Source organism: Diospyros lotus, chromosome 12 (assembly GCF_014633365.1).
Source record: "Diospyros lotus cultivar Yz01 chromosome 12, ASM1463336v1, whole genome shotgun sequence".
NCBI lineage: Eukaryota > Viridiplantae > Streptophyta > Magnoliopsida > Ericales > Ebenaceae > Diospyros > Diospyros lotus.
The window spans coordinates 21,707-49,701 of record NC_068349.1 but is presented as its reverse complement, the minus strand read 5'-3'; the positions used below and the strand labels follow the sequence as shown (position 1 = coordinate 49,701).

At 40.4% G+C, this 27,995-nt stretch overlaps 1 protein-coding gene across 3 annotated transcripts; it reads right to left on the bottom strand.

Annotated features, from left to right (window-relative positions):
• Positions 1 to 56: 56 nt before the first annotated feature.
• On the bottom strand, positions 57 to 27,936 carry LOC127814214 (uncharacterized). 3 transcript variants are annotated; one of them, XM_052355569.1, is made up of 14 exons: positions 27,523 to 27,927; positions 25,809 to 25,918; positions 24,372 to 24,434; positions 24,099 to 24,291; positions 23,806 to 23,910; positions 23,588 to 23,718; positions 22,920 to 23,502; positions 21,211 to 21,276; positions 20,878 to 20,954; positions 20,184 to 20,465; positions 5,526 to 5,865; positions 5,296 to 5,448; positions 1,158 to 1,691; positions 57 to 450 (listed from the first exon to the last, which is right to left on the bottom strand). In XM_052355569.1, the coding sequence occupies exons 1-14, from the start codon at positions 27,901 to 27,903 to the stop codon at positions 265 to 267; spliced, it is 3,204 nt and encodes a 1,067-aa protein (XP_052211529.1). In that variant the 5' UTR covers positions 27,904 to 27,927; the 3' UTR covers positions 57 to 264. The 3 variants fall into 3 exon arrangements, 2 of the variants coding, with proteins under 2 accessions (XP_052211529.1, XP_052211530.1); XM_052355570.1 differs by lacking the exon at positions 27,523 to 27,927 and adding an exon at positions 25,618 to 25,696 and having other exon boundaries at positions 25,809 to 25,866; XR_008026310.1 differs by lacking the exon at positions 57 to 450 and adding an exon at positions 3,686 to 4,288 and having other exon boundaries at positions 1,543 to 1,691; positions 27,523 to 27,936.
• Positions 27,937 to 27,995: the final 59 nt, after the last annotated feature.

Genomic DNA, 27,995 nt, shown 5'->3' with positions numbered 1-27,995 from the left:
GGAGCAAGTCGAACCCAATAACTCTCAAAACTAGCAGAAAAAATGAACATCCAATAGACACTATGAAAACTAGGCCAATGTTTCTTGGCCTTCGATTAAGGTCTTATTAACATAATGAATAAATAGTACATAAAATAATCTAATAAAATGAAAAACCAACATAAACAAATAGGACCGAACTGTCATGGTTTAGAACAAAACTAACGTATAGACTAATAATGTAATGGATGCTATGCCCCCGACAGCGGAGGATCAAAACTGAGATTATGAAGGTTTCCTGAGGGCAGATGCTGCACCCATGACAACGGCTAACACAATCCCAAGTCCAGCTCCAAGAGAAGCACCCAAGGCTGCCGCAGTTGAAGAGTTTGCCTTGGTCTGAGAATCTCGAGCTTCAACCAGCGCACGCTCGCGTGCAAATTCCACTAGTAGTCTCTCTCTTGCAAGTTCCTTCAAAAAAGGCATGGAGAAAATCAAGTAGAGGGAAATTATTTACAAACATCAGAACAAGAAAACAGGAAGAGAAGTCCAAAACTACTCCTGATATTTTTATCAAAAAGAACTTGCAAATCAAGACAAGAAAGGAACAGTGTCAAGGGTGGTCCCACATCAGTTCTTTTTTTTTTTTTCAAAAAACAGTCTTGGCCATGTAATGGAGAGTGAGCAGCATCACCTATCAGCTTAAACTTTTTGAGTTGGATGGCAAATGCTCAGCTCATGACAAGTGGTATTTATAATGGCTTGACTGTTGATCCGATTTGATGCCACTAGTTCCAAGAGATAGTTAGCCAAGTGGTTAGCCTCACCACATGGGCAAGAATGGATTCAGCTGGGAGAGTGTTTCATGAATTCCCATCGATTGAAAAAAAGGAAAAGATAGGGTTATACAAAGGCAGGTAGGCAGCGGCAGAGCACCTAATAGCTTAACCCTTTAGGGTGGATGGCAAGTCGTTCCCAAATCATGACAATAATATTTGGACAGTACAAAAAGAAACCCAAATTAGTCCCTCTACCAAGTAATCATGCAATGTTGCCCCAAGTTTTCCAACAATACTTCAATTTTCTTTCACTTTTTTTTCTCATGTTTGGAAGTGCCTTTTTTTTTGTTACCAGTGTACCTAATTATCAATGGGAATTAAAATAAATATATCATATACCTGCATGGCAGCCTCCTCATGGCTCCGAAGCACATGATGGACTAGCTGACGGAGAGCAGTGACACCCTCCACGGGGAGAATGACAGCTTTCTTCTGGAAAGGCCTCCGGACAATATTTATAGGATAAAGAACAAGCCTTTGAGGACCCCAACCATCAGAATTTGCATCTCGGGCATCCCCAGACAGAGAAGTACCTGCAGCACTGGGCATAACATACGGACAGGAATTAATGACTTCAGTTGTGCTTGGAGATGCTTGATATGCCTGCAGAACAGTATCTATGGCTGCCTTCTGCTGGTGGGCGCTGACTGAGAATTTGTTTGTTATGGCAAGAACCCAAGGGATTCCAAGGGCCTTAGCTTCATCCAGCAGAAGTGAGAGGGCTGGCTGCTTCCGTGATGCATTTGGGTCACTGTACCGAGGTATTCTGTGGGACAGGTTATGCACAAGAATAATCAGGTCTGTTTTGTTAGTAAGATCACGGATTCCCCGCCAAAGCTCATCCTTGAAATGCAAGGCTTCCTTATGCAGGTCCTGCAAAGCAAAAACATATGAAACTAAAATGCAATGTCATCAAGAAATTGACCATAAGTAACTCTTTTGTCCATCTAAACAAGAGCAGAGCAGTAAAAGCAATGGCTATGCCAGAAGATTTATAAATTTAAAATTTGATCAACATTGGATACAAACAACATAGCAATCCTTAGTCCTACTCGGTGGAGTTGGCCAATGCTGGATGCAAAATAGTACAAAATGAACAATACTTTCTGGTTCCATAATTCACCAACCGCAGGTGAAAATACAGTAGAAGTTTGACAGGTACCCAGTAAGCCAAACTTGTACTGTACGAAACCCAGATTTAAAAATTTTTCAACTTCCAAAAATCAGATCAGAGATCAGAGAAGAAACATTAAACATCTCTTTAATCTACTTCTATCAATTTGGTCAAAAATTAAGTTGGACTGCTGGTAGTTGTGCGTGTAATAGTGAGTGTCAGACCTGAGAGAAGAAGCAACGGTTCTGTCAGATCTGAGAAAGAGACAAGTGATGTCAAACCAGGGTGCTGCTGGAACTGATGAGAGTTGAGTCATATAACTCAAACAAAGGCAAACATGAATGAATAGAGACAAGTCAAGCACCACTGGAGCTAGACTGGAGACAGAAACACTGGCCGGTGACTGGTGATGGCAGCGTGAGGACTAGCAGTGGTGGCAGCAAGGATGACAACAGCTGTTGCTTGAAATTAGGGTGAGGGTTTTTTTTTTTTTGGGAGGGGGGGGGGGGGGGTGGGTGGTGGTGGTTTGGGAATCAGGGTTTTTGATTAAAAACATAGGATTAGGCTCTAATATCATGTAGAAAGGTCTTAAGTCATTCTAACTATAGGCTCCTCAATATGATACTTGTATACTAGGTCAAAGAATACAAGAACGGAAATATACACATATTTAAATATATGTCCTTATGCTATACACTATATACTAGCAAAGATAACATGGCATGTCAAATGTATATTTTAACATGTCCAATGAGTATGATTAGATATAAAATATGGATGGAGAGTCCATTTTTCATATATGGTTCCTTCAAAGAAAACAGCAGAATAGATTGTTTCCTCAAAAGTTCTATGTTGTTCCTTGCCCACCAAATCACACATAAGAATATAATCAGCCAAACACAGCTCAGTCTCTAAGAAGGGAAATATCTTTCCTGACAAACTCATCAAGTTCATCATCACCCACTGAACCAAAGGTAGTCCAAGAAAAGCTCCACACATCCTAACCACTGAGAAATGGAGTAGTGCACAATCGCCTTGCAACCTCTCAACAGTGCTTCTCAAGGCTAGGCACTGTTAGCCAGGGTGAAGATGGGGATGAGGGGAAAGAATTGAAGCCCTGCACTAGACAACAGTTGGCTCTGTAAAAGTGGAGGAGCCTAGTCTAGTGTGGTGCAGTAATAGGCACTTCTAGGCCCCTTCCTGGCTACGCAATCACTCCATTGCTTTGGGTTTAGGTAGGACCCTCTGCCATCCATTGCAGTAGAGCCATTTTAAGAGCAGGGTGACTAAGAGCAATTCTTTGAATCCAAGGTTGAATGAAATTCGTTCTTTTTTAGATATAAGAATTTGTTTTTCTGTTGCTCTCCAGGCAGAGTATTTCATAAATTAGCTGGCCACTGATCTGTGTAGAGCAAGGGTGAATAAATGTATTTTTTAGCCTCTTTTACAGCTAAAACGCTCCATTCCTGCTTGTTATTATACTGGAATTTTCACCACAAATGGAACTTTGAGGGTAACCATCAGCCACCACCTCACCTGGCCATTGATCTCAATGTCCCACCACAGGAAGATTAGATAAATGTGGAAGCGGCCAATCTCCAAAATCCTAGGATGGACCTGATCTGCCTTGGCAGCAAGCAGAGTCTGCCCCCAAGCCCCAACAAATCCAAGCAAGAAAGAGCATTCCATAAATGGCTTTCAAAGAAAAAGAATCAAGACAAGAATAAATCCAGGATATACTCATCCACTTTACCTGATTGTATGAAACTGGTATGCATCCTCGCTCCCAAGACACTTTCATAGAATTCCAACAATTTCTCCCGCTCTTTAAAAGCCCACAGGAATATAGTTGATGTTCCTACTACTAACCCAAAACTTGCGTAGATTGCTTTGAAGAGGGTTCTCTAAGTAACCAAACTCATTTCACATGGAAGACAGTGTGCTTTGAGTGTTTGAAGTGGATGAACAATCAGTGTATGCAATAGAATTTCATGCCATCATGTCTTTCTGCCCCGCAGCATTCAAAAACCACTTTGAATTAAGTTTTAAAAAGTTTACAGCAATAAAAGCAAAGAAAAAAAATTCTAAGGCCCTTAAACTAGGTAGCGATGAGTTATAGAATCTCTTTGGCAAAAATGTTGACATCAGATTGTGGTGGACTTGAGTCTTAACACAGTGGCAAGCTGCTCCATCAATGAATTTCCATCGCTCATAAACAGCAATAGTGGATATACATAAGCTGTTTCATTAATGAGTTTCCATATATTACTCTATATATTAGAATTAAGATCATGTAAATATAAAAGCTGCACCCTACACCCAGAACTAAAATGTCACGCTCCAGCCCCAACATATTCTGGCATTCAGAAGCAATAAAGAAATTATCTCACTAACCTGTTAAATCTAGAATAACAATCAGGTTAGCAATATCAAACATAATGCAGTGGTGGGGTTAGTGCACAAAAGTTCCTCTCACTGCAGATTCTCTATAAAGGTTTAACACAGTCAGTCGCATATGATCCTCCCACCTTATGAACTGGACTTAAATTTGACTGTCAGATTAATGCAAGGGTAGAATGAAAAAATGGTGAAGAAATCTCACTTCCCCAGAAATGAAAAAAAAAAAGGTATTAGAAAGTGGTAATAAAGTAAGATGTTGTCATGAATAAAGCTGCCACGAAAAGAAAAAAGGAAAAAGTGATGTTGCCAATAAATCAGCTCCAGGAAACTCAACATGGACGGGAGACACATGTCCCTGGAACTATGTTTCTAGGACAAGAACAAAACTCAAGTGAACATTTTTGGGAAACATCCCAATTCCCAAAAGCTTATGAGAAACATTTTAAAGACTGAAAATTTTTAGAAAACATTTGGGATACCCATAAGAAACTTCTAACAGATGAAGGGTAACTTATAAAAAAAAAAAAAAACCTACAAAGGGTGTTGCCAATGGACAAGTCTCCCTTCTTCCTAATAGTCAAGGAGAGTGGTGTTTGTACACAACCTTCCCCTTTATTTTTTGCAAAGAGATTGTTTCCACAATTTGAACTCATGACTTTCTGGTCACAAAAGGAGCAAATTTATTGTTGCTACCAAAGCTCGCTCTCTAAGGATATATTAAAGTATAATAAATAAGTTTTAAAAAATTCACTACAGCTTCCATTTGGTATTTTAAAAGTCTATATAAGATTTCTATTAACTAATGTTGTAGAGCAAGTAAAGAGAACTTTTGTTGGCACAACAGCCTGATACTGTTTGGACTGATCCAAAAAGGCAGGAGGTTAGGTGGGAAAGAACACAGTATAAACAAGAGATTTTTGTCAAAACATTAAGGATTTTTTAAGTTAAAAGACAAAAATTGACCTGCAAATTTATTCCACTTGAATCTGAGTAGCACAAACCACCAGAAATACCTTCCTGAACCTCAGCATCCATGTGCAAATGTTCAATATTAGCAGAAGCAATAAGTCTGTCTTGACCCAGAATTGCCTTAAGAAGAGAAGTTTTACCAGCACCCTAAAAAAACAGAATTATACCTTTCAGCACAATATGGGAACTACATATTTACTATGCTGCAAGTCCAATGTGAATACCTCTAGGCCAACTAATCGCACCCTGCGGGTTCTTATGTGAACTTCCTTGGAGACAGTAGAGAAGTCACTTGTGCAAAATACAGAAAAATCACTCAAACCTTCAGGACAGGTGCATTTTTCCTTCTGAAAGGCACGGATATTTTGTTCCACTTCAAGGTCATCAGAATTTGAATCAATAGAAGGAAATACAGGCAGTAATGGATCTGCTGTATTCTGATGTCTTGGTGGTCGCCTCAATGGAGGTCCAACTAGCACTCGTATCTTTTGTATACATGACTCCACTCCACCATCCAAAGAGCTTGTTGGTGATGAGGGAAAAGACTCTACTGTTGTTGAGCACCTAACAAAAGAAATAGTGGCAACAGATTATCAAATTGTTAAAAAGCATATACTAACATAAGGTCATTCTTCTTAGTCCACTTCTAGTATGGTCATTTAGAATGGTCCCTGGTCCAGGCTGCAAACTGACACAGAGAACTCCTATATTTGATGCACAAAATCATGATGGAGATGAAGGCCTCCACAAATGATAAAGATAAGTAAAGAGAAAAAAAAACTAAAACTAAAATGAAGTTCAGATTCTTGAAAGAGAAGTACTCTAGAAGCAATGCTTACATGGTCTAAAAGAAGACATAAGAAGGCAAAAAACTTAAATCACATCTTCCTAAAGTATAAATTGACAGTTAACTCTAAGACCACATTATCAAATTCTAGAGCTATCACCGACATCAAGCCTCAGTTGTAATTAATACATCACATCCAACCCTTTCTGGTTTAATTCAAAACGTCCTTTCACCTTCTCAGTTTAATGTAGGGAGGGCTCACTATTTGGCTTTATTTTTGCCAGTCTGCATTTCTAAACATGAGCTGAAAGAGTAACTCTTCACAAATGCCTGAAAGAAAAAGTTTAATTCAGTTTTGTTGAGCCAGCTTGTATAAGTAGTGCCTCTTAAGCCCCTAATTTTGGTTTTGACAATTGACAAATGTTTCCAAGGGCCGAAGCCGTGTTTTCAAAGTATAAAGAGTGAGTGGAAAAGCCTAAGGAATCACCCGGACCCTATAAACAACCGAAGGATTGAGTTTACTGGTGTCCAACAGTTAACCAACAATCGATGGTTGGAGATAACAGTCCAGGTAAAATGGGCATTGTTTTTAGAAGTCAGGCATTGATTGATTGACTGTCTAGGTGAACAGTTGACCAGTGTGCTTTCTGCTTTTCTATTACCATTCACATCAACAATCAAGGTAAGTCACTCAAAACAACAGCTGACCATCAGCCAACAATTGAATTCCACAGTTGACCTCACTGCAAGAAATGTCTCTCACACGTACATAAGAGGTATGATAAGTCGACCTAAGAGTCACCTGCTCAAAAGAATAGTCAATCTCCCTGAAATTTTGTTTTTCACGCTGCATCACTATAATGCATGTTGACCCAATAATTGACTGTCCTTTTGGACAGGCAACCTAATGTGTTGATCAGTTGACTGTCCTGATGGAAGATTCCTGTAATTACATGATTTCTAGCAAGTTTCCTTCAACCAATCAAAGCCATTGGAACTTGGAACTCAATATTGGAGGAGCATCATATCCTAATATAGCTCTTCCAAAGTCAATTCTCAAGATATAACAAGTTCAAACAGAGTTTTTGAAGATAAACGCACAAGAATACACAAACCTACACATTCATTCTCATAGCTATTTTCTGATAAACTCTCAAGAACGTCTATCTACAGACTTTCAGAGATTTTAAGAAGAAGAAGAATCTAATCCTCAAAACGCAGAATTATCAATATCATCACAGAGACAGGGCTCTGCAGAAGAAATTCTCCCTACATAATAGTAACAAGAAGAAATTCTCCCTACATGATAGTAACAAGAAGAAATTCTATTCATTTTCATCTTTGCTAAGAGATGTGGGTCACGTGACAGGGGGAGGGGGCCTATTAGTCGAAGGGGGTAACATTGTAATAAAAGAGGTAGGCAGTTAGAAGTATAGAAGTGTGTAGAAGCTTGGTAGTTAGCAGCATGTAATTCAAATGTTAGTGTCACTCCTTGAGGAGGGTATATAAGCCAGCTCATGCCGCTGAAGCGGATTATCTTGGAATAGAATTGGATCACATTTTCCCCCTTATTCTATTGATTCTCTCTCTCTATCTCTCTCTCTTTTCCCTGAATTTCGTTCTCTTTTGGTTCATCATTCCTGCGCAATTCATTCTGAATTGCGGGAGTTCATTCTGAATTGCGGGAGAATTGCAGGAGAGGCAACTGTCAGACTAGAGATCTGACAATCTGGTATCAGAGCAAGTTTGTGGGCGATAGGGAGGGCCATGGCAGATGGAACTATGATGAAGCATATGGAGGCGCAACTACAGCAGGTGGACGGCATCAGTATCTAAGATGCAGAGTAGGATGGACACGTTTGAAAATTCGGTGGAGAGAAGGATCAATGGAGCAGTGAATTTGTGGTAGGAGGAGAGTCAATCACAGACTGCGCGATTAGAGGAGCAGATAAGAGAACAGAACCAAACTCCCTGGGATCACATGCATCAGTTTATGCTGATGCTTTCGCGCAAAACTCAGGTACGAATCTCACCTGAGTTTCCTCCGACGGAGCATTCGGAACTGATCCTAAATGATCTAGGAGGTAATAGCAGATCAGAGGGATCTGTCGAACCGGAAACAGAGCAACCGATGATGGAAGAAAACGAGGGTGTCAGGAGGTCGAGCGTTGCACAAGGATCGAACCGAATTGGTTCGTTGATGCCGTGAATGGAGATTCCCCTATTTGATGGCCATAATCCGCGATGGTGGGTGAGGCGATGCGAGAGAGTGTTTCGTCTCTACAATGTGGCCAAACAACAGAAGGTAACAATTGTCGCTGCCTACCTTAACAATGTGGGAGACGCATGGTACCATGGGTGGATGGGAGTGAAAGATGAGTGCTCCTGGGAAGAATTTGTGGAGGGAATGTGTGGAAGATTTGGGGAGAAAGGAATGTTAGACGTAGTGGAAGAATTTAATAAACTCTGACAAGGGGGATTTGTGCAGGTTTACCAACAAAGGTTTGAGGAATTGAAGGCCCTCATGCTGATCTCCAATCCCACACTTACCGAGGGTTACTTCGTATCAAGTTTCATCAGTGGCTTGAACGAGGAAATCCACCCCATCGTGAAAATGTTTCAACCAAAAACAGTACAGCAGGCTATGGAGTGCGCTAAGCTGCAAGAGCTAGCAATAGTCATTAACGAAGAAGCAGAAAGGGGTGAGCAAGGGATGGCAGGCGGTGCCTCTGCAACAGAGTAACCGAGGGTGGAATAAGGAAGGAGGAATAGGGGAACCAAATGGTAAGGTGTTAGCTCTACCAGCTCCATCCCCATCATTCGGGAATAGTTTGAGAGAACAAAAGAGGTTAGCAGGACTTTGCTTCAGGTGTGGAGACAAGTACACTCCAGGCCACCAATGCAAACGCCAATTGCTGCTACTAAAAGGAACAGAGGATGTGGAAGAGGAGGTTGAAGAAGCAGAGACCCAAGAGAAAGAAGAAGAAGATGAGAAAATGGAGATCTCCCTTCATGCTCTAAGGGGAGTATCCATAAGTAAAATCATAAAAGTAGATGGCAAGGCACAAGAGGACGACCTGTCTATACTCATTGACAGTAAGCACACATAGCTTCCTTGATGAAAGAGTAGCTAAGAGGCTCCATTGCCGACTCACAAGGACCCTTCCACTGTCTGTTACTGTGGCTAATGGACAGAAGGTGATTTGTAAGTTAGCGTGTATGGGATTCTGTTGGCAGATGCAGGGGGAAGACTTTGAAGCTGACTTAAGACTCCTCAAGTTAGGAGGCTGTGACATGGTCTTGGGCATGGATTGGATGAGAGAAGTAAGCCCAATGTCATGTATCGTGGGGGTATAAGGGTGATTTTGTAATAAAATGTAAGTGAGGGACGAGTTAGGCAAGAGTTAGTTAGCTGCTGAGGGAGTAGTACAAAGTTTGTTGCTGCTATTCAAACTTGTACATTCCCTATAGCTGTAATCTGTTACAGCTTGTGAGAGAGAATCCCAGCTATATAAGGATTCTCTCCCTTTCGTTAATGGCATTGAGAAATATTATCACTATTCCATTGAATTCTCTCTCTCTACTTCCTTACTCCTCCCTTATTCTTTCTGTTTTCTCCCTTCCACTCTCTAAATTCCTAAGTCAGTCCCTCGGGACCTGACATTCTGGTATCAGAGCATCCTTCTTGGGCGTCGAGTAACCACCATGGCAGACGGGACAAGAATGAAGCAGATGGAAACGCAGCTACAACAGACGACGACAGCCATAGCGGAGGTACAGAACCGAGTGGCATCACTGGAACTATCGATTGGAGCGAGAGTCGATTCCAGAATCGACCAGGCAATGGAACGTTGGAGGATGGAGAGTCGTGAGCAGAACACTCTCTTTCGGGAGCAAATGATGGAACAAATGCAAATGATCGTGCGAATGTTCACTCAACAGCAGCCATTGAGGCTATCTCCTGTATTTCCTCTGCAAGACCGGACGGAGCCCATATTTCCAGGAGTAGGGATAGAACCTTGACCAGGAGGAGCGTCGGAGTTCGAGTTCAATACGGACACAATGGGAGAAAATGTAAGGGAACGGAGACCGGGAGTAACGGCCCATCGACACCATCCGAACTATCCCACACTGAAGCTTGAGATTCCTTTATTTGAAGGAGAGAATTCGAGGTGGTGGTCGAGAAGGTGCGAACAAGTATTCTCCCTATATCAAATTCCAGAACAGCAGAAAGTCACCATGGCTTCAGCTTACCTGAATGATACGGGAGATGCTTGGTATCAAGGGTGGCTTGCGGTCAAGGAAGGGAGCCCTTAGAGTGTGTTCGTAGAAGATTTGTGTGTAAGGTTCGGAGATAAGTGCATGCGGGACATTATTGAAGAGTTTAACAAACTCAAACAAGAAGGAACGATACGGGTATATCAGCAAAAATTCGAGGAGCTTAGATCGCTGATGATGATACATAATCCTCAGCTTTCCGAGGAGTATTACGTCTCGAGCTTCATCAGTGGTTTAGGGGATGAAGTTAGACCCATGGTGAAGATGATGCAACCGCACTCGGTGAAACAGGCAGCCGAGAGTGCAAGGTTACAGGAGATGATCGTTGATGCCATGACCAAGAAACAAAGGAATTCGGCGAAAGGGGTGATCACGGGAGGTTGGCAAGCTGGAAATAGGTTGCCACCCAGAGAAGGTGGGTTCCAAGGAAGAGGTGTATTGGCTCTACCGGCCAATAACTCCGCTTCCACCCAAGGAGGAAGTTTGATGGAGCAGAGGCGCGTAGCTGGCCTATGCTACAAATGTGGAGACAAATATTTCGTAGGCCACAAGTGCAAGAGGCAACTACTGTTGTTGGAAGGGGAAGACGAGGACAAGGAGGAAGAAGAAGAACTTTCGGAAAATGAGAAGGAGGACCAAAGAGAGATTTCGCTGCATGCTTTGGAGGGGGTTAACCATAGTAAGGTTATCAAGGTTGAAGGAAAGGTCAATAGCAATCCGATTATGGTCCTCATCGATAGTAGGAGTACTCACAGCTTCTTGGATGAAGCTGTGGCAAGAAAATTGGGATGTAAGGTCAGTCCTTCACTGCCATTGTCAGTCACAGTAGCGAACGGCAGCAAGGTGTTGAGTCAGTCCGCCTGTAGGGATTTCCATTGGGAGATGAATGGAGAAAAATTTTCAACTGATTTGAGGTTGCTCAAGCTAGGAGGCTGTGATGTAGTGCTGGGGGTGGATTGGATGAAGGGAGTCAGTCCAATCAGTTTCGATTTCAACAAAATGGAAGTGACTTTCGAGAAAGATGGCAGCAAGAAGATTCTAACGAGCAAACCAGAGGTGGGAGTATGCAAAATTATCTCGGGTAAGAGGTTACAAAGCATACTCAAGAGCAAGTTATCACAGGTGGCTCATCTATTTTCTATCCATACCATGGGTGTTACCCTCGGGGAGGAAGGAGAGGAACTTCAGCGGGCGCGCACACTGAGCAGCACCACCCATAGTCCATGGCAGGTACATGAACTTGACTCCCTTAACATACTGTTAATTGATTATAAGGACCTCTTTTCTGAACCAAGTTCCTTACCTCCCGAGCGACCCTATGACCATGCCATTAATCTGAAGCCAAATACTGAACCAGTAAACCTAAGAGCATATCATTACCCACCCAGACAAAAGACTGAGATAGAAAAACTCATAACAGATATGCTAAAGAAGTCCATTATCCAAACCAGCCATAGCCCATTTGCATCACCTGTCTTGCTTGTTAAAAAACAGGATGGGTCATGGAGGTTTTGTGTTGACTACCGTCAACTTAATGCTATGACCATCAAGAACAAGTTTCCCATCCCAATTGTGGAAGATCTCCTTGATGAACTAACCAATGCTTCAGTTTTTACCAAGTTAGATCTCCGATCAGGCTATCACCAAATTAGGATGCGGCCTACAGACATTCCTAAGACAGCTTTTACCACTCATCAAGGGCATTATGGGCATTATGAATTCCTTGTAATGCCCTTTGGCCTAACTAACGCTCCCGCAACTTTTCAAGCGTTAATGAACAAAATTTTCGAACCATATTTGCACAAATTCATCCTAGTATTCTTTGATGACATTCTAATTTACAGTCCCTCCTTTGCACAACACCTAAGCCACCTGAAAATCACTTTTGAAGTCCTTAGAATCAATAAGCTATATGTTAAGGAGTCAAAGTGTACTTTTGCCAAGCAATAGGTTGAGTATCTTGGGCATATTATTTCCGGTTCAGGGGTAAGCACAGATCCAAGTAAGGTCACTGCCATGGTAAATTGGCCTCGGCCTCAAAATGTGAAAGGGTTGAGAGGATTCCTAGGGTTAACCGGATACTATCGCCGGTTCGTTAAAGGTTATGGTATAATCAGTCGGCTTCTCACTAACCTACTGAAGAAAGATGGATTCAAGTGGGATGATACGGCTGAGGAGGCTTTCTGCAAACTTAAGCAGGCTATGGGTGAAGTATCCACTCTAGGATTACCTGATTTTAACAAACCGTTCATTTTAGAAACTAACGCCAGCAACAATGGGGTTGGAGCAGTCCTGGTTCAGGACGGCAGACCCATAGCCTTCCTCAGTCAAGCCCTTGCTCCAAGACATCTCGGATTGAGCATATATGAGAAAGAACTGTTGGCAATGCTAATGGCGGTGGAAAGATGGCGACATTATCTTGAGGGAGGAAGCTTTGTAATCAAGACTGACCATGAGAGCCTCAAATTCTTGTTACAACAAAAGCTGCATACTCAACTACAACGCAAAGGGATGACTAAGCTCATGGGTTTGAATTATGTAATCCAATATAGGAAGGGGAAAGAAAATCTTGCAGCCGATGCTCTATCCAGATGTCTTGAAGAGGGAAGTACAACAGCTATTTCAACCATTGTTCCAGAATGATGCCAAGAAATCGCTACTAGTTATCTCTCAAGTGATAAAACCCAAGAACTTTTACAGCAGCTGGCCGTGGATCCTTTATCTAAACCAGGCTACACTTTGAGTAATGGGATGATTAGACACCAAGGGAAGTTGGTGATTGGGGAAGAGGAAGCTCTAAAAAAGAGAATTATAGAGGCACTCCACGCCTCTACTCTAGGGGGACACTCGGGTATTGTGAACACCTATCATCGAGTTAAGCAACTCTTTCGATGGCCAGGACTCAAGAAGGATGTTATGGAGTTTGTGATTAGGTGTGACACTTGTAGGCAGTGCAAATCAGAAAATGTAGCGCCACCTGGATTACTTCAACCCCTAAATATTCCTGGGGGGCCATGGGAAGATATTTCAATGGATTTTATAGAAGGATTGCCAAAATCAGAAGGCCGAGACTGCATCATGGTAGTTGTGGATCGTTTTACCAAATATGGGCACTTTATGGGACTGATTCATCCATATACTGCCCAGGAGGTTGCCAAAATATTCCTAGACCAAGTACTGAAACTGCATGGAACACCCAAAGCCATAGTTTCTGACCGAGATAAAATCTTTACTAGCCGGCTGTGGAAGGAATTGATGGGGTTGCTGGGAGTAAAACTGAAGATGTCTAGTGCATACCACCCAGAATCTGATGGACAAACCAAAAGGGTTAATCAGTGTTTAGAAATGTATCTCCGGTGTGTTTGTTTCCTTCAACCCAAGACCTGGCACAAATGGCTTCCACTGGCCCAATGGTGGTATAATTCCAGCCACCATTCAGCCATCAAACGGTCCCCATTTGAAGCCCTTTATGGTTACAAACCCCCACGTCTACCAGCATTGGCTGATCACTCAACAGTGGCATCCCTAGACGTATACTTACAGCAACGGCAGCAAGCTTTGCAGGAGATTAAGGAAGAGTTGGCTACTTCTCAAAATCGGATAAAACAATTTGCTGACAAAAGGAGGAGTGAAAGAGAATTCCAGGTTGGTGATGTTGTGTATCTTAAGCTGAAACCAGGACACCTAAGGTCACTACTTCCCAATCCCAGCTCTAAATTGCATCCAAAGTTCTATGGACCTTTTCCAGTGATTGCAAGAATAGGATCAGTAGCTTACCGTTTGCAATTACCAAAGGGATCCAATATACACCCAGTTTTTCATGTCTCCCTTCTCAAGAAAGCAGTAGGGGCACAACCAGCAAGCTCTATCCTACCAAACCTTCCCCACATTGAAGCTCCTCTCCGGGAACCTATAGCTATACTGGATAAAAGAGTAATTTACAGACAAGGTGCGCCAATTACTCAAGTCCTCATCAAATGGACTGATCATCACTTCGAAGATAACACGTGGGAGTATCTGCCGGACATTCTGAACCAGTTTCCGCGAGTGGCCAGCCTTCTCCATATTTCTTGTGGACAAGAAATGTTTTGATGGGCGGGGTAATGTCATGTACCGTGGGGGTATAGGGGTGATTTTGTAATAAAATGTAAGTGAGGGACGAGTTAGGCAAGAGTTAGTTAGCTGCTGAGGGAGTAGTACAAAGTTTGTTGCTGCTATTCAAACTTGTACATTCCCTATAGCTGTAATCTGTTACAGCTTGTGAGAGAGAATCCCAGCTATATAAGGATTCTCTCCCTTCCGTTAATGGCATTGAGAAATATTATCACTATTCCATTGAATTCTCTCTCTCTACTTCCTTACTCCTCCCTTATTCTTTCTGTTTTCTCCCTTCCACTCTCTAAATTCCTAAGTCAGTCCCTCGGGACCTGACACCCCATTTGTTTTGATTTTAAGAAAATGGAAGTCACTTTCGACAAAGGAGGAAAACAAATGACTATCACTGGTAGTGCGGAGGCTGGAACTTGCAAGCTTATTTCGGGGAAAAGACTACATAAGCTATTCAAGAGCAAGTGGACTCAGGTGGCTCAATCAATACGAGCAATTGATCAGGAGGAGGAGGAACTGGTCTATGGTGGGAAACTCATACTAGAATCAACGAGGGATGGCTCCATTCCCTGGGAGGTAAATCAACTGGACTTACTTTATGAACTTTTAGCTGAATTTAAGGATTTGTTTGAAGAACCTAAGGCTCTACCACCCCCTAGACCGTTAGACCACACCATAAACCTTAAACTCAATTCCGAGCTGGTTAACATTCGTTCTTATAGGTATCCCCCAAAACAGAAGGCTGAGATTGAATGCATGATAAAAGAAATGCTACATCAATCGGTTATCTGACCTAGCATCAGCCCATATGCCTCCCCTCTTCTCTTAGTCAAAACAGATGGCAGTTGGCAGTTTTGCATAGATTACCGCCAACTCAACTCTCTTACCATAAAGAACAAATTCCCTATTCCCATCATAGAGGACCTATTAGATGAGTTACATAGGGCCAAAGTTTTCTCCAAACTCGGCCTCCGTTCAAGATATCATCAAATTCGTATGAGCCCCCAAGATATCCATAAAACAACCTTTAGAACTCACCAAGGGCACTAAGAATTCTTAATAATGCATTTTGGTTTGACCAACCCACCAGCAACCTTCTAAGCCCTCATGAATCAGATATTTGAACCCTATCTACGCCAATTCATTCTGGTTTTCTTCGATGATATCCTAATTTACAGCCCCAGCTTCCCTAAACACATAGAGCACTTACAGATGACTTTGCAAATCCTTCGATTCAATAAGTTGTTCATCAAGAAGTCTAAATGTGCATTTGCACAAACCCAAGTGGAATATCTTGGTCATGTTATATCAGAAAAGGGGATGAGCATTGACCCCCAAAAGGTTGCAGCCATGACTGTCTGGCCAAGACCGACTAACGTGAAGGGTTTGTGGGGATTCTTGGGCCTTACAGGTTATTACAGATGATTTGTTAAAAATTACAGCATCATCAGCAAGCCATTAATTGAGTTACTAAAGAAGGAAGGATTTCGTTGGGGTGAAGTAGCCGAAGCCGCCTTTGATAGGCTGAAGAAGGCCATGAGTGAGGTTCCTACATTGAACCTCCCTGATTTTAATCAACCGTTTGTACTAGAGACTGATGCCAGCAACTATGGAGTTGGAGGAGTGTTGGCACAAGGAGGAAGACCCATATCCTTCATCAGCCAAGCTTTAGCACCGAAGCACCTAGGCCGGGCGTGTATATGAGAAGGAACTACTGGCGGTTTTTATAGTAGTAGAGAAGTGGAGGCATTATTTGGAAGGAAGTAAGATCATTATTCCAACTGATCATGAAAACTTGAAATTCCTATTGCAGGAGAAACTACAAACACATCTCCAAAGAAAAGTTATGTCTAAACTCATGGGTCTTGATTATATTATCCAATATAGGAAAAGACACGAGAACAAAGCAGCCGGTGCCCTTTCCCGCTGCATGGAAGAGGGGACTACGACAGCCATGACTTCTGTCATACCGGAATGGCACTTAGAAGTAGCAGCCAGTTACGAGAAAGAAGAATGGACCAAGGATCTAATGGAGTAACTAACATTAGACCCTACGAGCAAACCGAGTTATTCACTAAAGAATGGGCTGCTAAGGTACAAAGAGAAGCTGGTGATCGGAGGTGATGAGCTGCTACAAAGGAAGATCCTGATAGCCCTACATGATTCGCCAGTAGGAGGCCACTCCGGGGTCCAGAGTACATACAACAGGGTACATCAATTGTTCTATTGGCCAGGCTTGAAGAAGGCAGTGCAAAATTACGTGAAGGGCTGTGACATTTGCAACCAGTGTAAGCATGAGAACATTCACCCTCCAGGGCTGCTGCAGCCATTGTCTAGGCCAGAGCAAGCATGGTCCAACATTAGCATGGATTTCGTGGAAGGATTGCCCAAGTCAGAGGGCAAGGACTGCATACTGGTAATCGTGGACAGACTCACAAAGTATAGCCATTTTTTAAGCCTAGCTCATCCTTTCACAGCCCAAGAAGTGGCGCGAGTGTTCCTAGATCAAGTTGGTAAATTGCACGGCTTGCCTCAAGTCATTGTGACCGACCGGGACAAAGTCTTCACTAGCTTATTATGGAGAGAACTCATGAAATCACTCAGCACCAAACTTCATATGTCATCAGCATATCACCCGGAAATAGATGGGCAGACGGAACGGGTGAATCAATGCCTTGAGACCTACCTTAGGTGCGCGTCCTTGGTGCATTCAACAAGGTGGCAAAAGTGGCTACCCTTGGCACAATGGTGGTAAAACACCAACCACCAGTCGTCCTTAAAAATGACCCCGTTTGAGGCGCTATAAGGCTACAAACCACCACTGTTACCTATTAGTGGAGGCCCCAACTTGGTAGCCACAGTGGATGATTATCTAAATCAGAGACAAGAAGTTATGCAGACTCTAAAGAGGGAATGGGCAAGCGCCCAAAACCGAATGAAACAATACGCTGACAAGAAGAGGAGTGAACGAAACTTCTCAGGTCTATCTGAAACTAAGGCAAGCACAATTGAAGACTTTCTCCCCAAAGGCAATGTCCAAACTCAATCCCAAGTTCTATGGGCCGTATGAGGTGTTAGCTCGGGTGGGCAAAGCGGCGTACAGACTACAACTACCAGCAAAGACCTCCATCCATCCAGTTTTTCATGTCTCTCCTCAAACCTCTCCTGGCACTAGCCCGGTGAGTGCAACCCTACCTCCGGCTGTTCCAGCATCACAACAGGTAGCTGAGCCTGTCACTATCGTGGGTAAGAGAGTGATTTACAAACAAAAACTACCCCTCACACAGGTGCTAGTCCGTTGGTCCACCCTTCATCCAAAAAACAACACATAAGAGTATTTACCAGACTTACTTCAACAATTTCCGAGAGCAGTAGGACTCCTCTAAACTCTTCTTGAGGACAAGAAGAATTCCAAGGGGAAGGGAATTGTCATGTGACAGGGGCAGGGGGGCTATTAGTCGAAGGGGGTAACATTGTAATAAAGGAGGTAGGCGGTTAGAAGTATAGAAGTGTGTAGAAGCTTGGTAGTTAGCCGCATGTAATTCAAATGTTGGCGCCACTCCTTGAGGAGGGTATATGAGCCAGCTCATGCCGCTAAAGTAGATTATCTTGGAATAGAATTGGATCACATTTTCCCCCTTATTCTCTCGATTCTCTCTCTCTCTCTTTTCCCTGAATTTCGTTCTCTTCTGGTTCATCATTCTTGCGCAATTCAGAATTTGCGGGAGAGGCAATTGTCAGACTAGAGATCTAACAATGTGCTATTGATGCGATCTCCAATCAAGACTCGGCCCAAGGCTGACCCAACTAAACCGGAACAGTATCACTAGAATAATATCGCCAGAACAGTATTTTAATACTTCATAAGTTTTAGGATTCTACTTCATGAAACTTGATTTAGGATTCTATTCCATGTTTGATTAGAGTTTTATTTTTATTAGGATTCTAGATGAATTTTACTTAGGATTTATTTCTATTAGGATTCTAGTTGACTTTTACTTAGGATTTATTTCTATTAGGATTCTAATTGAATTTTAATTACAAATATTAGATGGATTTGGATTAGCCAAACACTATAAATATACCTAGAAGTTAGGGGTTATAATTAAGTTTTCTCAATTCAAATTTCAGCAACCTATTTGGGTTTTCTTAGCAAAACAATCTTGTTTTTGCGTCTTCTTGAAAGCCAAGCTTCGGCCATTTAAGTTTGTTCTTTCAAGGGTTTATTTTGGTGTGCTTTCTTCACACACACGCTACACGCCACGTCAGCTATTGATTGCATCTCTAACTTCTATCCTTTTTAGATGACTAAAATGACTCCAAAGATTAGGGCAATGGTCATTCAAGGATCATAAATATGCTTTTCTAACATTATTACCAAGTCGTGGACATGAATTTTCAAGGTCTTATCTTCAATGTAATGAAGCGCATTGCCATCATCTTTGCACTCTGCGAAGTTCCCTTCCTATGGCAGATCTACTGCTTTAGATTAATGTAGACATCATGCAAAAAAATCACAAGTATTATTTTATTCTTTGAAGAAAATATAAGTAATAGATAATTCAATAGCAATGCTGAAAAAAAGTGGGATCAGTTGGGGGAAATTTCAATCTGAATAGACTCAACTACCATGCAATTTCAATGCATAAGGATCAATAGCAAGAGACCCAAGGTTAGTATGAAGAATAACTTTCTTGCTTGGGTAAAGAGGCTATTCATGAAGACTTTGAATGGAAGCACAGCACAAGCAAGTAATTGAATTAGGTTACCCGTTTGTCAAAGGAGCACTTGAGCTACAAAAACAATATGATTCAACATATGCATAGACAAATCTTACCACAGCTAAAAATGGGCCCTTTATTATGCACACAAGCGCCTTTTCTTCCCAGATCTATGTTATCTTTCCAGTAGAGGCTCTGTTTAAAATTTCTCAGTTTGCAAATGTGAAAGCAGCTATCCAATTCTACTATATTTGTGCCAAATGGTATCATTGTTTCCTTGAAAGACCACAACTGCTCATCTTCTCCTCATAAAATACTGTTGGATAACTGGAATGGTTACTGGTGTAGTTAGAGATACCTGAATTGAAACAAATATCAAATCTCTTTCCAACAGGTGTGATCAAGCTTCTTGAAGATAGAGCCTCCCACTATGCAAGGGATCCAGAACTCTATGTCCGGGATTCAACATAGCTTAGATTCAATCCCATTCCCTCACAGTTGTACACTAACTGGTGGCAACCAAGTACTTCTCTACCTCTAGATGCAGAAGTAATAATCTTTTTAATATTTTCATTTTGAATTCTTTAATATTTAAGGGAAATCCTTCAGACTTCTTAACTTATATCTTTTGGAATGCATTCCTAATTTCTAAATATCTTTTGGAGTTCTTAGTTAATGCATAACTTCTAGTTAATGAATGCCTTAATGTATGTCTCTTGGGTGGCTAAGTCCATTGGTTATCCAACTCATTAATTTAACTACTTAATTTAAATCATTTTCAACAAATACAATAGATTTGTGATCTCCTAGTAAATGTGCCTAAGCAAATGACATGCAATTAATAAATGGCATAGATGCTTAAATAACTACATCCAACTAAACTTAACCAATGATAATAAAAAGAAAAACAAAAGGCCAAAACAGAAAACAAAAGAAGAAGATGACAACAACAACAATGACGAATAACTAATAGGATAGAAGAACAATACCAGTTACCGTTAACACGAGCTTGAACCAGTGTACAAAGATGTAATCCAAATCCAGTAATATCTACTTTCAGAGGTTCACCATTCTTTGCGCCAGGAACGCCTTTCCATCCTAGAGGAACAACAGAAGTGGCTGCACGAATAACTGGAGACTCCACTATATGGCCAAGCTCAACTGTACCAGCAAATGAAGGACCTAGCCACTTTTGTAAATGAGGAAATTGTTGAAGTTGGTCAACCCCCAAGAATGGTAAAGCATCATCAGTCATGCAGAGATCATATATTCTGCAAGGAAACATAGCCACATTAGTCATGATAATCCAAGATGCTTGAAGTTCAATGCCAATAATGCTGGCTTTATAGAAAATGGCAGTCGCACTGGTATGCAGATGAATTCCAATTTAGATGAACTAAAAGCAATCCACATGTAGAAATTCTATTTTGAAAAATTAATGCAACATAAAGGTGGGTGTATACATAGAATATAAAAAACCATTTAGATTTCTTAATGACTTCTGAATCATTGCAGGGTGCAATAAATGAAAATGTAGCTAAACAAGATTGATGAATAGGTTGTAACACAATAAACTTCCTGAAAATCAAACAACTACAAAAAATGGAAAAACAAAAGATGTACTAAAATCAAGAAAAGTATAGAAAAACAAAAGCAAAACTTTCTAAAGAGGATCATTATTACCTTTGAAATCTAGACCTGTATGATTTCATCGAGTGTGACTGAAATAGTTCCCTTACTTCTGCAATCACAGATCTAACCTGAAAATGTCTTTGCCAAATGAAAGCAACAAAATGAGAGGTTCTAGAAGCTGGTATGTAAAGATTAACATGCATATCTAATGGCTGTTATGCAACTCTAAGTAATGCATCTATACATATACGCATACACTTGAATTTCAATGGACACTAATCAAAGTATGTACATTAAACCAAATATTCAATTTCAATGTACAATAATCAAAATATGTACACTGAAGCAAATATTCGAAAATCAATAAATAAACAAATCTTATACCGATGTCAACTTTGAGTACTCTGCACCAGATAGCGACTCCACTGATGAATTTCCCAAAAGGTAGAGCTGTTACAAATAAATTGTAAGTTTGGATTCCCTACTATAAAGAACTATAAGTTATGTAGGCTAGGAAGAAAGATTACACACTTTGCACCTTTAATGGCACAGGAAAATGTGAACAAATAAAGCAAAAAAATAGTCACAAAAGGAATTTTAATAAGCCTGTCAGCAATTTCACCGATTTGAGTAAAAAAGGGACTCCAAAAATTGTAAAGAAGCAGAGAAAATGATTTAATGAAAAAGAAAAAATCTTCAGAAAAAAAGGGAAAAAAAAAAGGAAAGTGAAAGCCCGCAAGTTCAGAGGGCAAGAATAGAAGTTTTTCAAAACTACCAAGTGGACAAACCGAAGGACTGATGGCAAAGTAGATGGTTTCAAAAGCTTCACATGGAGTCATGCGGACCAACTGTTGGCCAAAACCAGCCAACGTGCCCATTGGTAATCTCAAATTGATCAAGTTGGAAGCAAAAAACCAATCAATTCAACCAAATCGGTTCTGGTTCAACCAGCCAGTTCTTTTTTTTTTAATTTCCTATTTTATTTTTAAATGTTAAAAGAATATGCAAGATCTAGAAGGAATTACTGTCAACTTTAAGGATATTATCTAGCATTTTGGTTGTTCAAATCCTAGTCAAAATAAAGGACAAGATAATGAAATTATTTATAATGATTTGTAATTTGGATATTGTTGATGTATAAAGAATTTTTTTTTGTAATTTAGATGTCATCTTGAACTCTGCTTGGTCCCAAGCCCAGATAAAGGAGGAAAATAGTGTTAGGTAGCCAACAACTAATGTAAAACTCATCAGATCAAACATGAATTCTAGACAAATGAGCAAATGAATGGTAAGATAAAATTCATGTAGCTAACCCCATATGGTGGTAAGGAAATGTTGTTGTTGTATTGATTTTTTCTAATTATAATATAATGTTACTTGATGAATTTTATTAATTTATTATATATTGAGTAATGAATTTTGTTATTTTTTATTTTTTATATCTAAGTTCTAATTATCAAGTATTTTATATTAATAAAAATAAATCTTTTCTCCCTGTTCAAATCTAATCCAACTATTGACCCTTGACTCCCTCTCATTCTCAATTCAATACCTTCATCTGAGTTTAATGAGATGTTAGTTTTGGCGATCTAGATAGACTTCTAGAGGAAGGAGTCTACACGAGTTCTCAGGCATTCCTTTGTACTTGTAGCTTGAAGTAATAAAGGATGGGTGTTGACCTGACCTGTGTGTTGTGCTTGTGTGCCTACTGTGCCTGCGTGCATAACCTCGGTGTGGTTTGGCTGAGGCTGGCCACTGTAATTTCGTGCCATCACGAAAAATATGTGCTAATTTGAGCCATGTGACAATTGTCAACAACATAAACAACCACAAACTCTTTATCCAAGCTTATTAAATAATAAACAATATACAAATGGGTATTAGCTATGGCTAATGATTGTTAAAGAAAACAATGATTAGTCATAGCTAATCATTGTTAAAGAAAATAACTACTATTATGTGGGGTCAGCCATACGAACTCTGGCTCATCAATCATTTTTATTTATAGCAGTATCTTCCGTAAAACCCTTATAATTCATATCATACCTAAAGACATAAGATCTAAAAACAAATAAAAAAATCATAATAACTACCTGGCCAAAAGGGACATAAGAAGGTAAATAAGGCACTCTACGCCATGCCTTATCATTACCCTTGCTATCTTTGCTGAGTTTTCCAGGTGACTTTGAATCTCTTGCTTCACCTTGAGGCCCTTTTCCTGTCTCAGGTAATGGCTTGAGAGAAACTCCTTCAGAACTTTCCTGAATTTCAAGACACTGTGGTGCAGCTACTACATCAAATGGAGATGTTAAAGAAGAATCTGCAGTAGAAGATGCCTCAATAGGATCAACTTTTTTCCCTTTGTATTTATTGAATTGCCTTCTGACACCCTCCAGTGGGACTAGCCTAAAAAGTCTCCAAAAGGAAGTCTGTACAGGGCCTAAACCCAGAACTAGCTGTTCACCTTCATTCTCTTTTACCTTTTCTAGTTTTTGTTTCTTCACTCCTTCCTCATGTTTTGACATTGATGAACTGCTAGTCATGGCATCAAGAATGATTTGAGCGGTTTGTGCATTATAATGATGAAAATAAGCAGGAGACAGGATGCGAGGGACCAGATCTTCTGGAATACAGTAAGTTTTGAAGTAATGGTGCCAGCCTTTTCCGTTAACATAACTGAAACAAAAGTTATTGTCACAACAAAAGCATGCATATATATACTCTTCCATTAGAAGAATATACATGAGGAAGATAAACATACTCCCGTAAAGCAGCATTTCCAACCGGTGGCTGGGAGAATGTGATACACTTGACTTGAACTTTTTCATTGTCTTTTAATGATGATGATGCAGCAATAACCCTCAAAATGGCAAGGGTAGCCAGGGCTGCAACCTAGACACCAGAAAGAGTGAGCACAGCAAAAAGATACTAAAAAATGAAAGTGTGTCCAAACTGTAAGCAGATATCAATTGAACTTACTGCTCCACCAAGTGAATGTCCACATAACACAAGCTTCCGTTTCTTTTTTTGAGCAAGTCTGTATAACTCCAGTGCTGGTATCCCTTTAGCACGAGCCATGAATCCCTGCAGATAAGAATTTAAAAGAAACTTTTTAAAACAATGAAATGCAAACATATTTCCTGTCTTTTTTATTTTATTTTTGTTGGGGGATGGGGAACCCATTTTAAAAGGGATAAGACAACAAATAATATCCTAGAACATGTAATAAATCAAATTTAAATAAAAATTGAAAATGATAAACTCCTCCCTACTCGATGAACAGCAGGTTTAGGTATTGGTTTTGATTGTCTAGGCTTTTCTTCAAGGGACCTTGAAGGATTCTCTACATTAATCTTTCGACTGTCAACTTGGGTAGATTCAGTGGTTGAAATCCCACAATTATCTTCTATAGCATCCTCATGAAATATGGCACCTTGAAGTATGTTTGCATCAGCCATGACATCCCTTGACAAAAGGCAAGAAGAATTATAAAAATAGCAAGAGTCTGTAATAGACAGCTGAACAAGGATCACTATTCCACTTACTTGTACTGCTTGGTCCCAATGAAGGAGGCAAATAATGTGTCCCCTGCTTCTGCTAACAGATATCTGTGAAGAATTGAATACAAACCACATAAATGAAAAACCAAACAGTTAAGTTACATTATGGAAGGTTAAACAAGAACATCACAAAGGCAATCAGATGCTTAGAGTTGCCATGCAAGATATTTTTGTCCATAAACAAGCATAAATGAACTAAGAATCATGAATGGATCAGTGAGGTTTACAAAGGAATTCTTAGTAAATTATAGGTAGCAAAAATTGACAGAAAACAATAGAAACTGGCATAACAAGGTAATAGAGGAGACTGATCTCTAGTTATTGACAACACAGGAAAAGATGAAAACTGATAAATGATTAAGAAAAGTCCAAAGTAGCAAAGGCAATTTTGAATGAGTGACAGGTGCAAATTGAAATGAACAACCACTCAACTCCACCTAAAGTGAAGACAGCCAGCACCAAACTAAACACTTTTTTCTAACAAGGTAATAGAGGAGACTGACAACTAGTTTTTGACCATACAGGAAAAGATGAAAACTGATAAATGATTAAGAAAAGTCCAAAGTAGCAAAGGCAATTTTGAATGAGTGACCGGTGCCAATTGAAATGAACAACCACTCAACTCCACCTAAAGTGAAGACAGCCAGCACCAAACTAAACACTTTTTTCTAACCTGATCTGTGAAAGTGAAGATGATCAGTTATTTAATATTTGAAACTAGGTTAAAAATAAATAAGGAGCAAATGTCATAGTCCTAAGCAGAAAGGACAAAAAACCAAAATAACAGGCAGACATCCCTTTGATTTCTCTTTTTGTGTGAACCAGGATAGATATCAGGTTTGTCACAGAGCTTCAGATTCAGTACATCCACCCTAAAACCAACCAATAAAATTCATGTGGTGTTCAACTTAGGTTGGGTCAAGCCACGGAAGCCAAAAGTAAGCCACTTTGTTATAAGTAGCAATAGAATTCTTTGGACTGGACCAATCATAATTTGTAAAGAAGCAGGAGTTGTCCTTATAAGTGTGATTGGAATCTTTGAACAGGATTAATCATAATCCTTAAAGAAACAAGAGGGACCCTGTACCCCCATAATTAAGATTTTCAGACAAATTTAATATGCAAGAACCAAAAAATAGGTATTACATACCAAATACAGAAGTGTAAATAAATAAAATCAAGAAAATTACTACACTGAATATCATATTGAGACAAAGGAATAAAAGAATACCTCAAATTCTCATTACCAGAAATGAACTGCATTGCAGCGTTTAAATACAATGTGATGCCCTGCTCTAACTAACTGCTAACTGCACTAACCAACGAAACTAATTCTCTAACTGTACTGTACAAACAAACAACTAATAACAAAACATATCAATTTTAGGCTAGCTAATATTTGTTAGATCATAAATTATCTACCTGTGAGGAACATGATCTGAAGAAGGCTGTACCCGCTCTAATGAAACAACTTGCCCTCCAAAATCTGATTTAAATTTGTTCACAGCTCTAAGCATCTCAGAAGCAGGTCTCTGTCATGTGAAAGATAAATGAGCATTATAACAAGATGACAAAGAGGCACTTAGAAATAGCACTCCTAACCAGCTAACATGTAAATTAGGTAACAAGGAACTAATATTAAACATTAGATTTTTCAGTCACTTACCATTAATGATCTAGAAAAAAAATAAATAAATAGCTGTAGCCTATAGTTATGATCTGATTGCAGCGCTTGAGTTTTGAGTGGCCATTTTGAGACAGACAATCATCCAAGGCTTTCTAATTTTATCACACAGGAAGGAAAGCTAACACAGAATTTCATAAAGTTGGTCCTACCAATTTGACACTCTTTTCCAAAAAAGAGAACAGAAAAAATCCTGTGAATTGAAATAGAATTTTATATCTTCTCAGCAATGACTAAACCCAAAGATAGCTGTTATAGAGCAGTTATATTTTAAAATATTCAGCTATGTTCTGTTTTCTTTTGTCAGTTTATTCCCTGTTATCTTACATTCTCTAGGAAGCAGTTCCTAGTTCTAAAATGGCAGTTATTTCTTCTAAGATACCAGTTAGATAGCCATTATTCCTCTACTTTCCTGAAAGATTTATATGCAGTTCAGAGGGGAATAAAGGGGAGATATGTGGTGTTTTTCAGCAAAGTTTTGAGTACTTTCTTACTCAAGGAGATCATTGGCTTCTCTCTTGATGAGCCCAAATTTTCCGGTCAAGATAGGTCAGAAAGGGAGAAGATCACAGAAGCATTCAGCAACTTCTTTTTCTGATTGTTCTGTTTCAGGACATATAACCAGATCCAGGGCTAGGGAACGTACCAATAGCCTGAGCTATGCCTTGCATTCATAAATAGGCCAGAAAGCTGAATTTTCATTAATATGATTCATCTGTCAAAAAAGAGACACAGTATTGGAGTAGCTTACCCCACACAAGTGAAATACCTCCGAGCAAAATCTTGCAGAGGTGATTCTACCGAACACAGCATGCTAGTGAACTCGTTAACATGTGTCTAATCCTGCCTACATATATATTTGATAGGACTTATAGTTTAATGACTATAAGGTTGTTTCTCTAGGTCTTGTTGCACAGAACTTAGAATCTTTCTTCTTCTGTGCTCAAGGATTTGCACAGAGCCTGGTCTTAATTGGGATAGTCTGCATGCCCTAACAGCATTGAACCCAACTGGTTTCTGATACTCTTGCTCTGAGCCTTTGTTTTGATAAGTTCTTTCAGGTCACTCAGTCACCCACTATAATTTCATTTAAATAAGTGTCATGACCTTTCTTCTCGGTCTTTGTACTTCATCAGACAACACATTCCGTGGCGCCATGTTGTCAGTGCTCTTACTCCCAATGCAGATAACACTTTTTAAACAACAAGCTACCAATATGCATTGCGTTTAATTGCAATTGAATTTCCATAAACCTGAACTCACAGAAGGTAACCTAAAACGTCAGGTTTACCGCCAGCGCATACTTAAAATATGCAAGTAATCCGACTGTTGGTAGCTGTAACTTAGCGCGGCGTTGCCACATGACATCAGGACAAGACGGGCAAATCAAAATTACAACCAAGAAATAGCGTAGAAATAACAGAACACGGAAGGGCTAGGAAAGGCAGAAACCTTGTAAACACACTCGGAGAGCACCATGCAACAGAGAATGTCCTGCAAATCGGAGACGGACTCGGCCTTGAGCGCGCAGCAAAGGTCATGAAGCTGCTTCTTCCTGCGCTCGTACTGTTGCTGAATCCGCTTCCTCTGCTGCCTGGCGTTGGCCCAGGGCCAACGAGGCGACCACGCGACCTTCAAGATCTTCGTGCTTTGGTCCCGGATCCATGTCTCCACTCTGTGTTGGAGAGACTCCATCGTCCATCGCATAGCAATGCCACTCCGAAACCCCAAGTGCAATTCGATGGGATTCTTTGGCCGATTTGGGCTTGCGCTTGCGTTCGGGACACGAGAGGCGTTTGAGAGCGACGAATGAAGGCGTTGTCGGGCAAGCATATACCATACGCTATATCCATCTATATATGCCCCCCCAGTAACCGTGTCCCAGTCCCTCCCCCTGCCCTGCCCTCCCCGCGGTATGATCTGTA

Coding starts and splice junctions, on each gene's coding strand:
- LOC127814214 (XM_052355569.1), bottom strand. CDS start 27,903: ATGCTTGCCCGACAACGCCTTCATTCGTCGCTCTCAAACGCCTCTCGT. Junction 25,919..27,522: donor TCTCCGAGTGTGTTTACAAG/GTTTCTGCCTTT, acceptor TTCACATGACAG/AGACCTGCTTCTGAGATGCT. Junction 23,911..24,098: donor CTAAACCTGCTGTTCATCGA/GTAGGGAGGAGT, acceptor TCTTATCTGCAG/GGATTCATGGCTCGTGCTAA.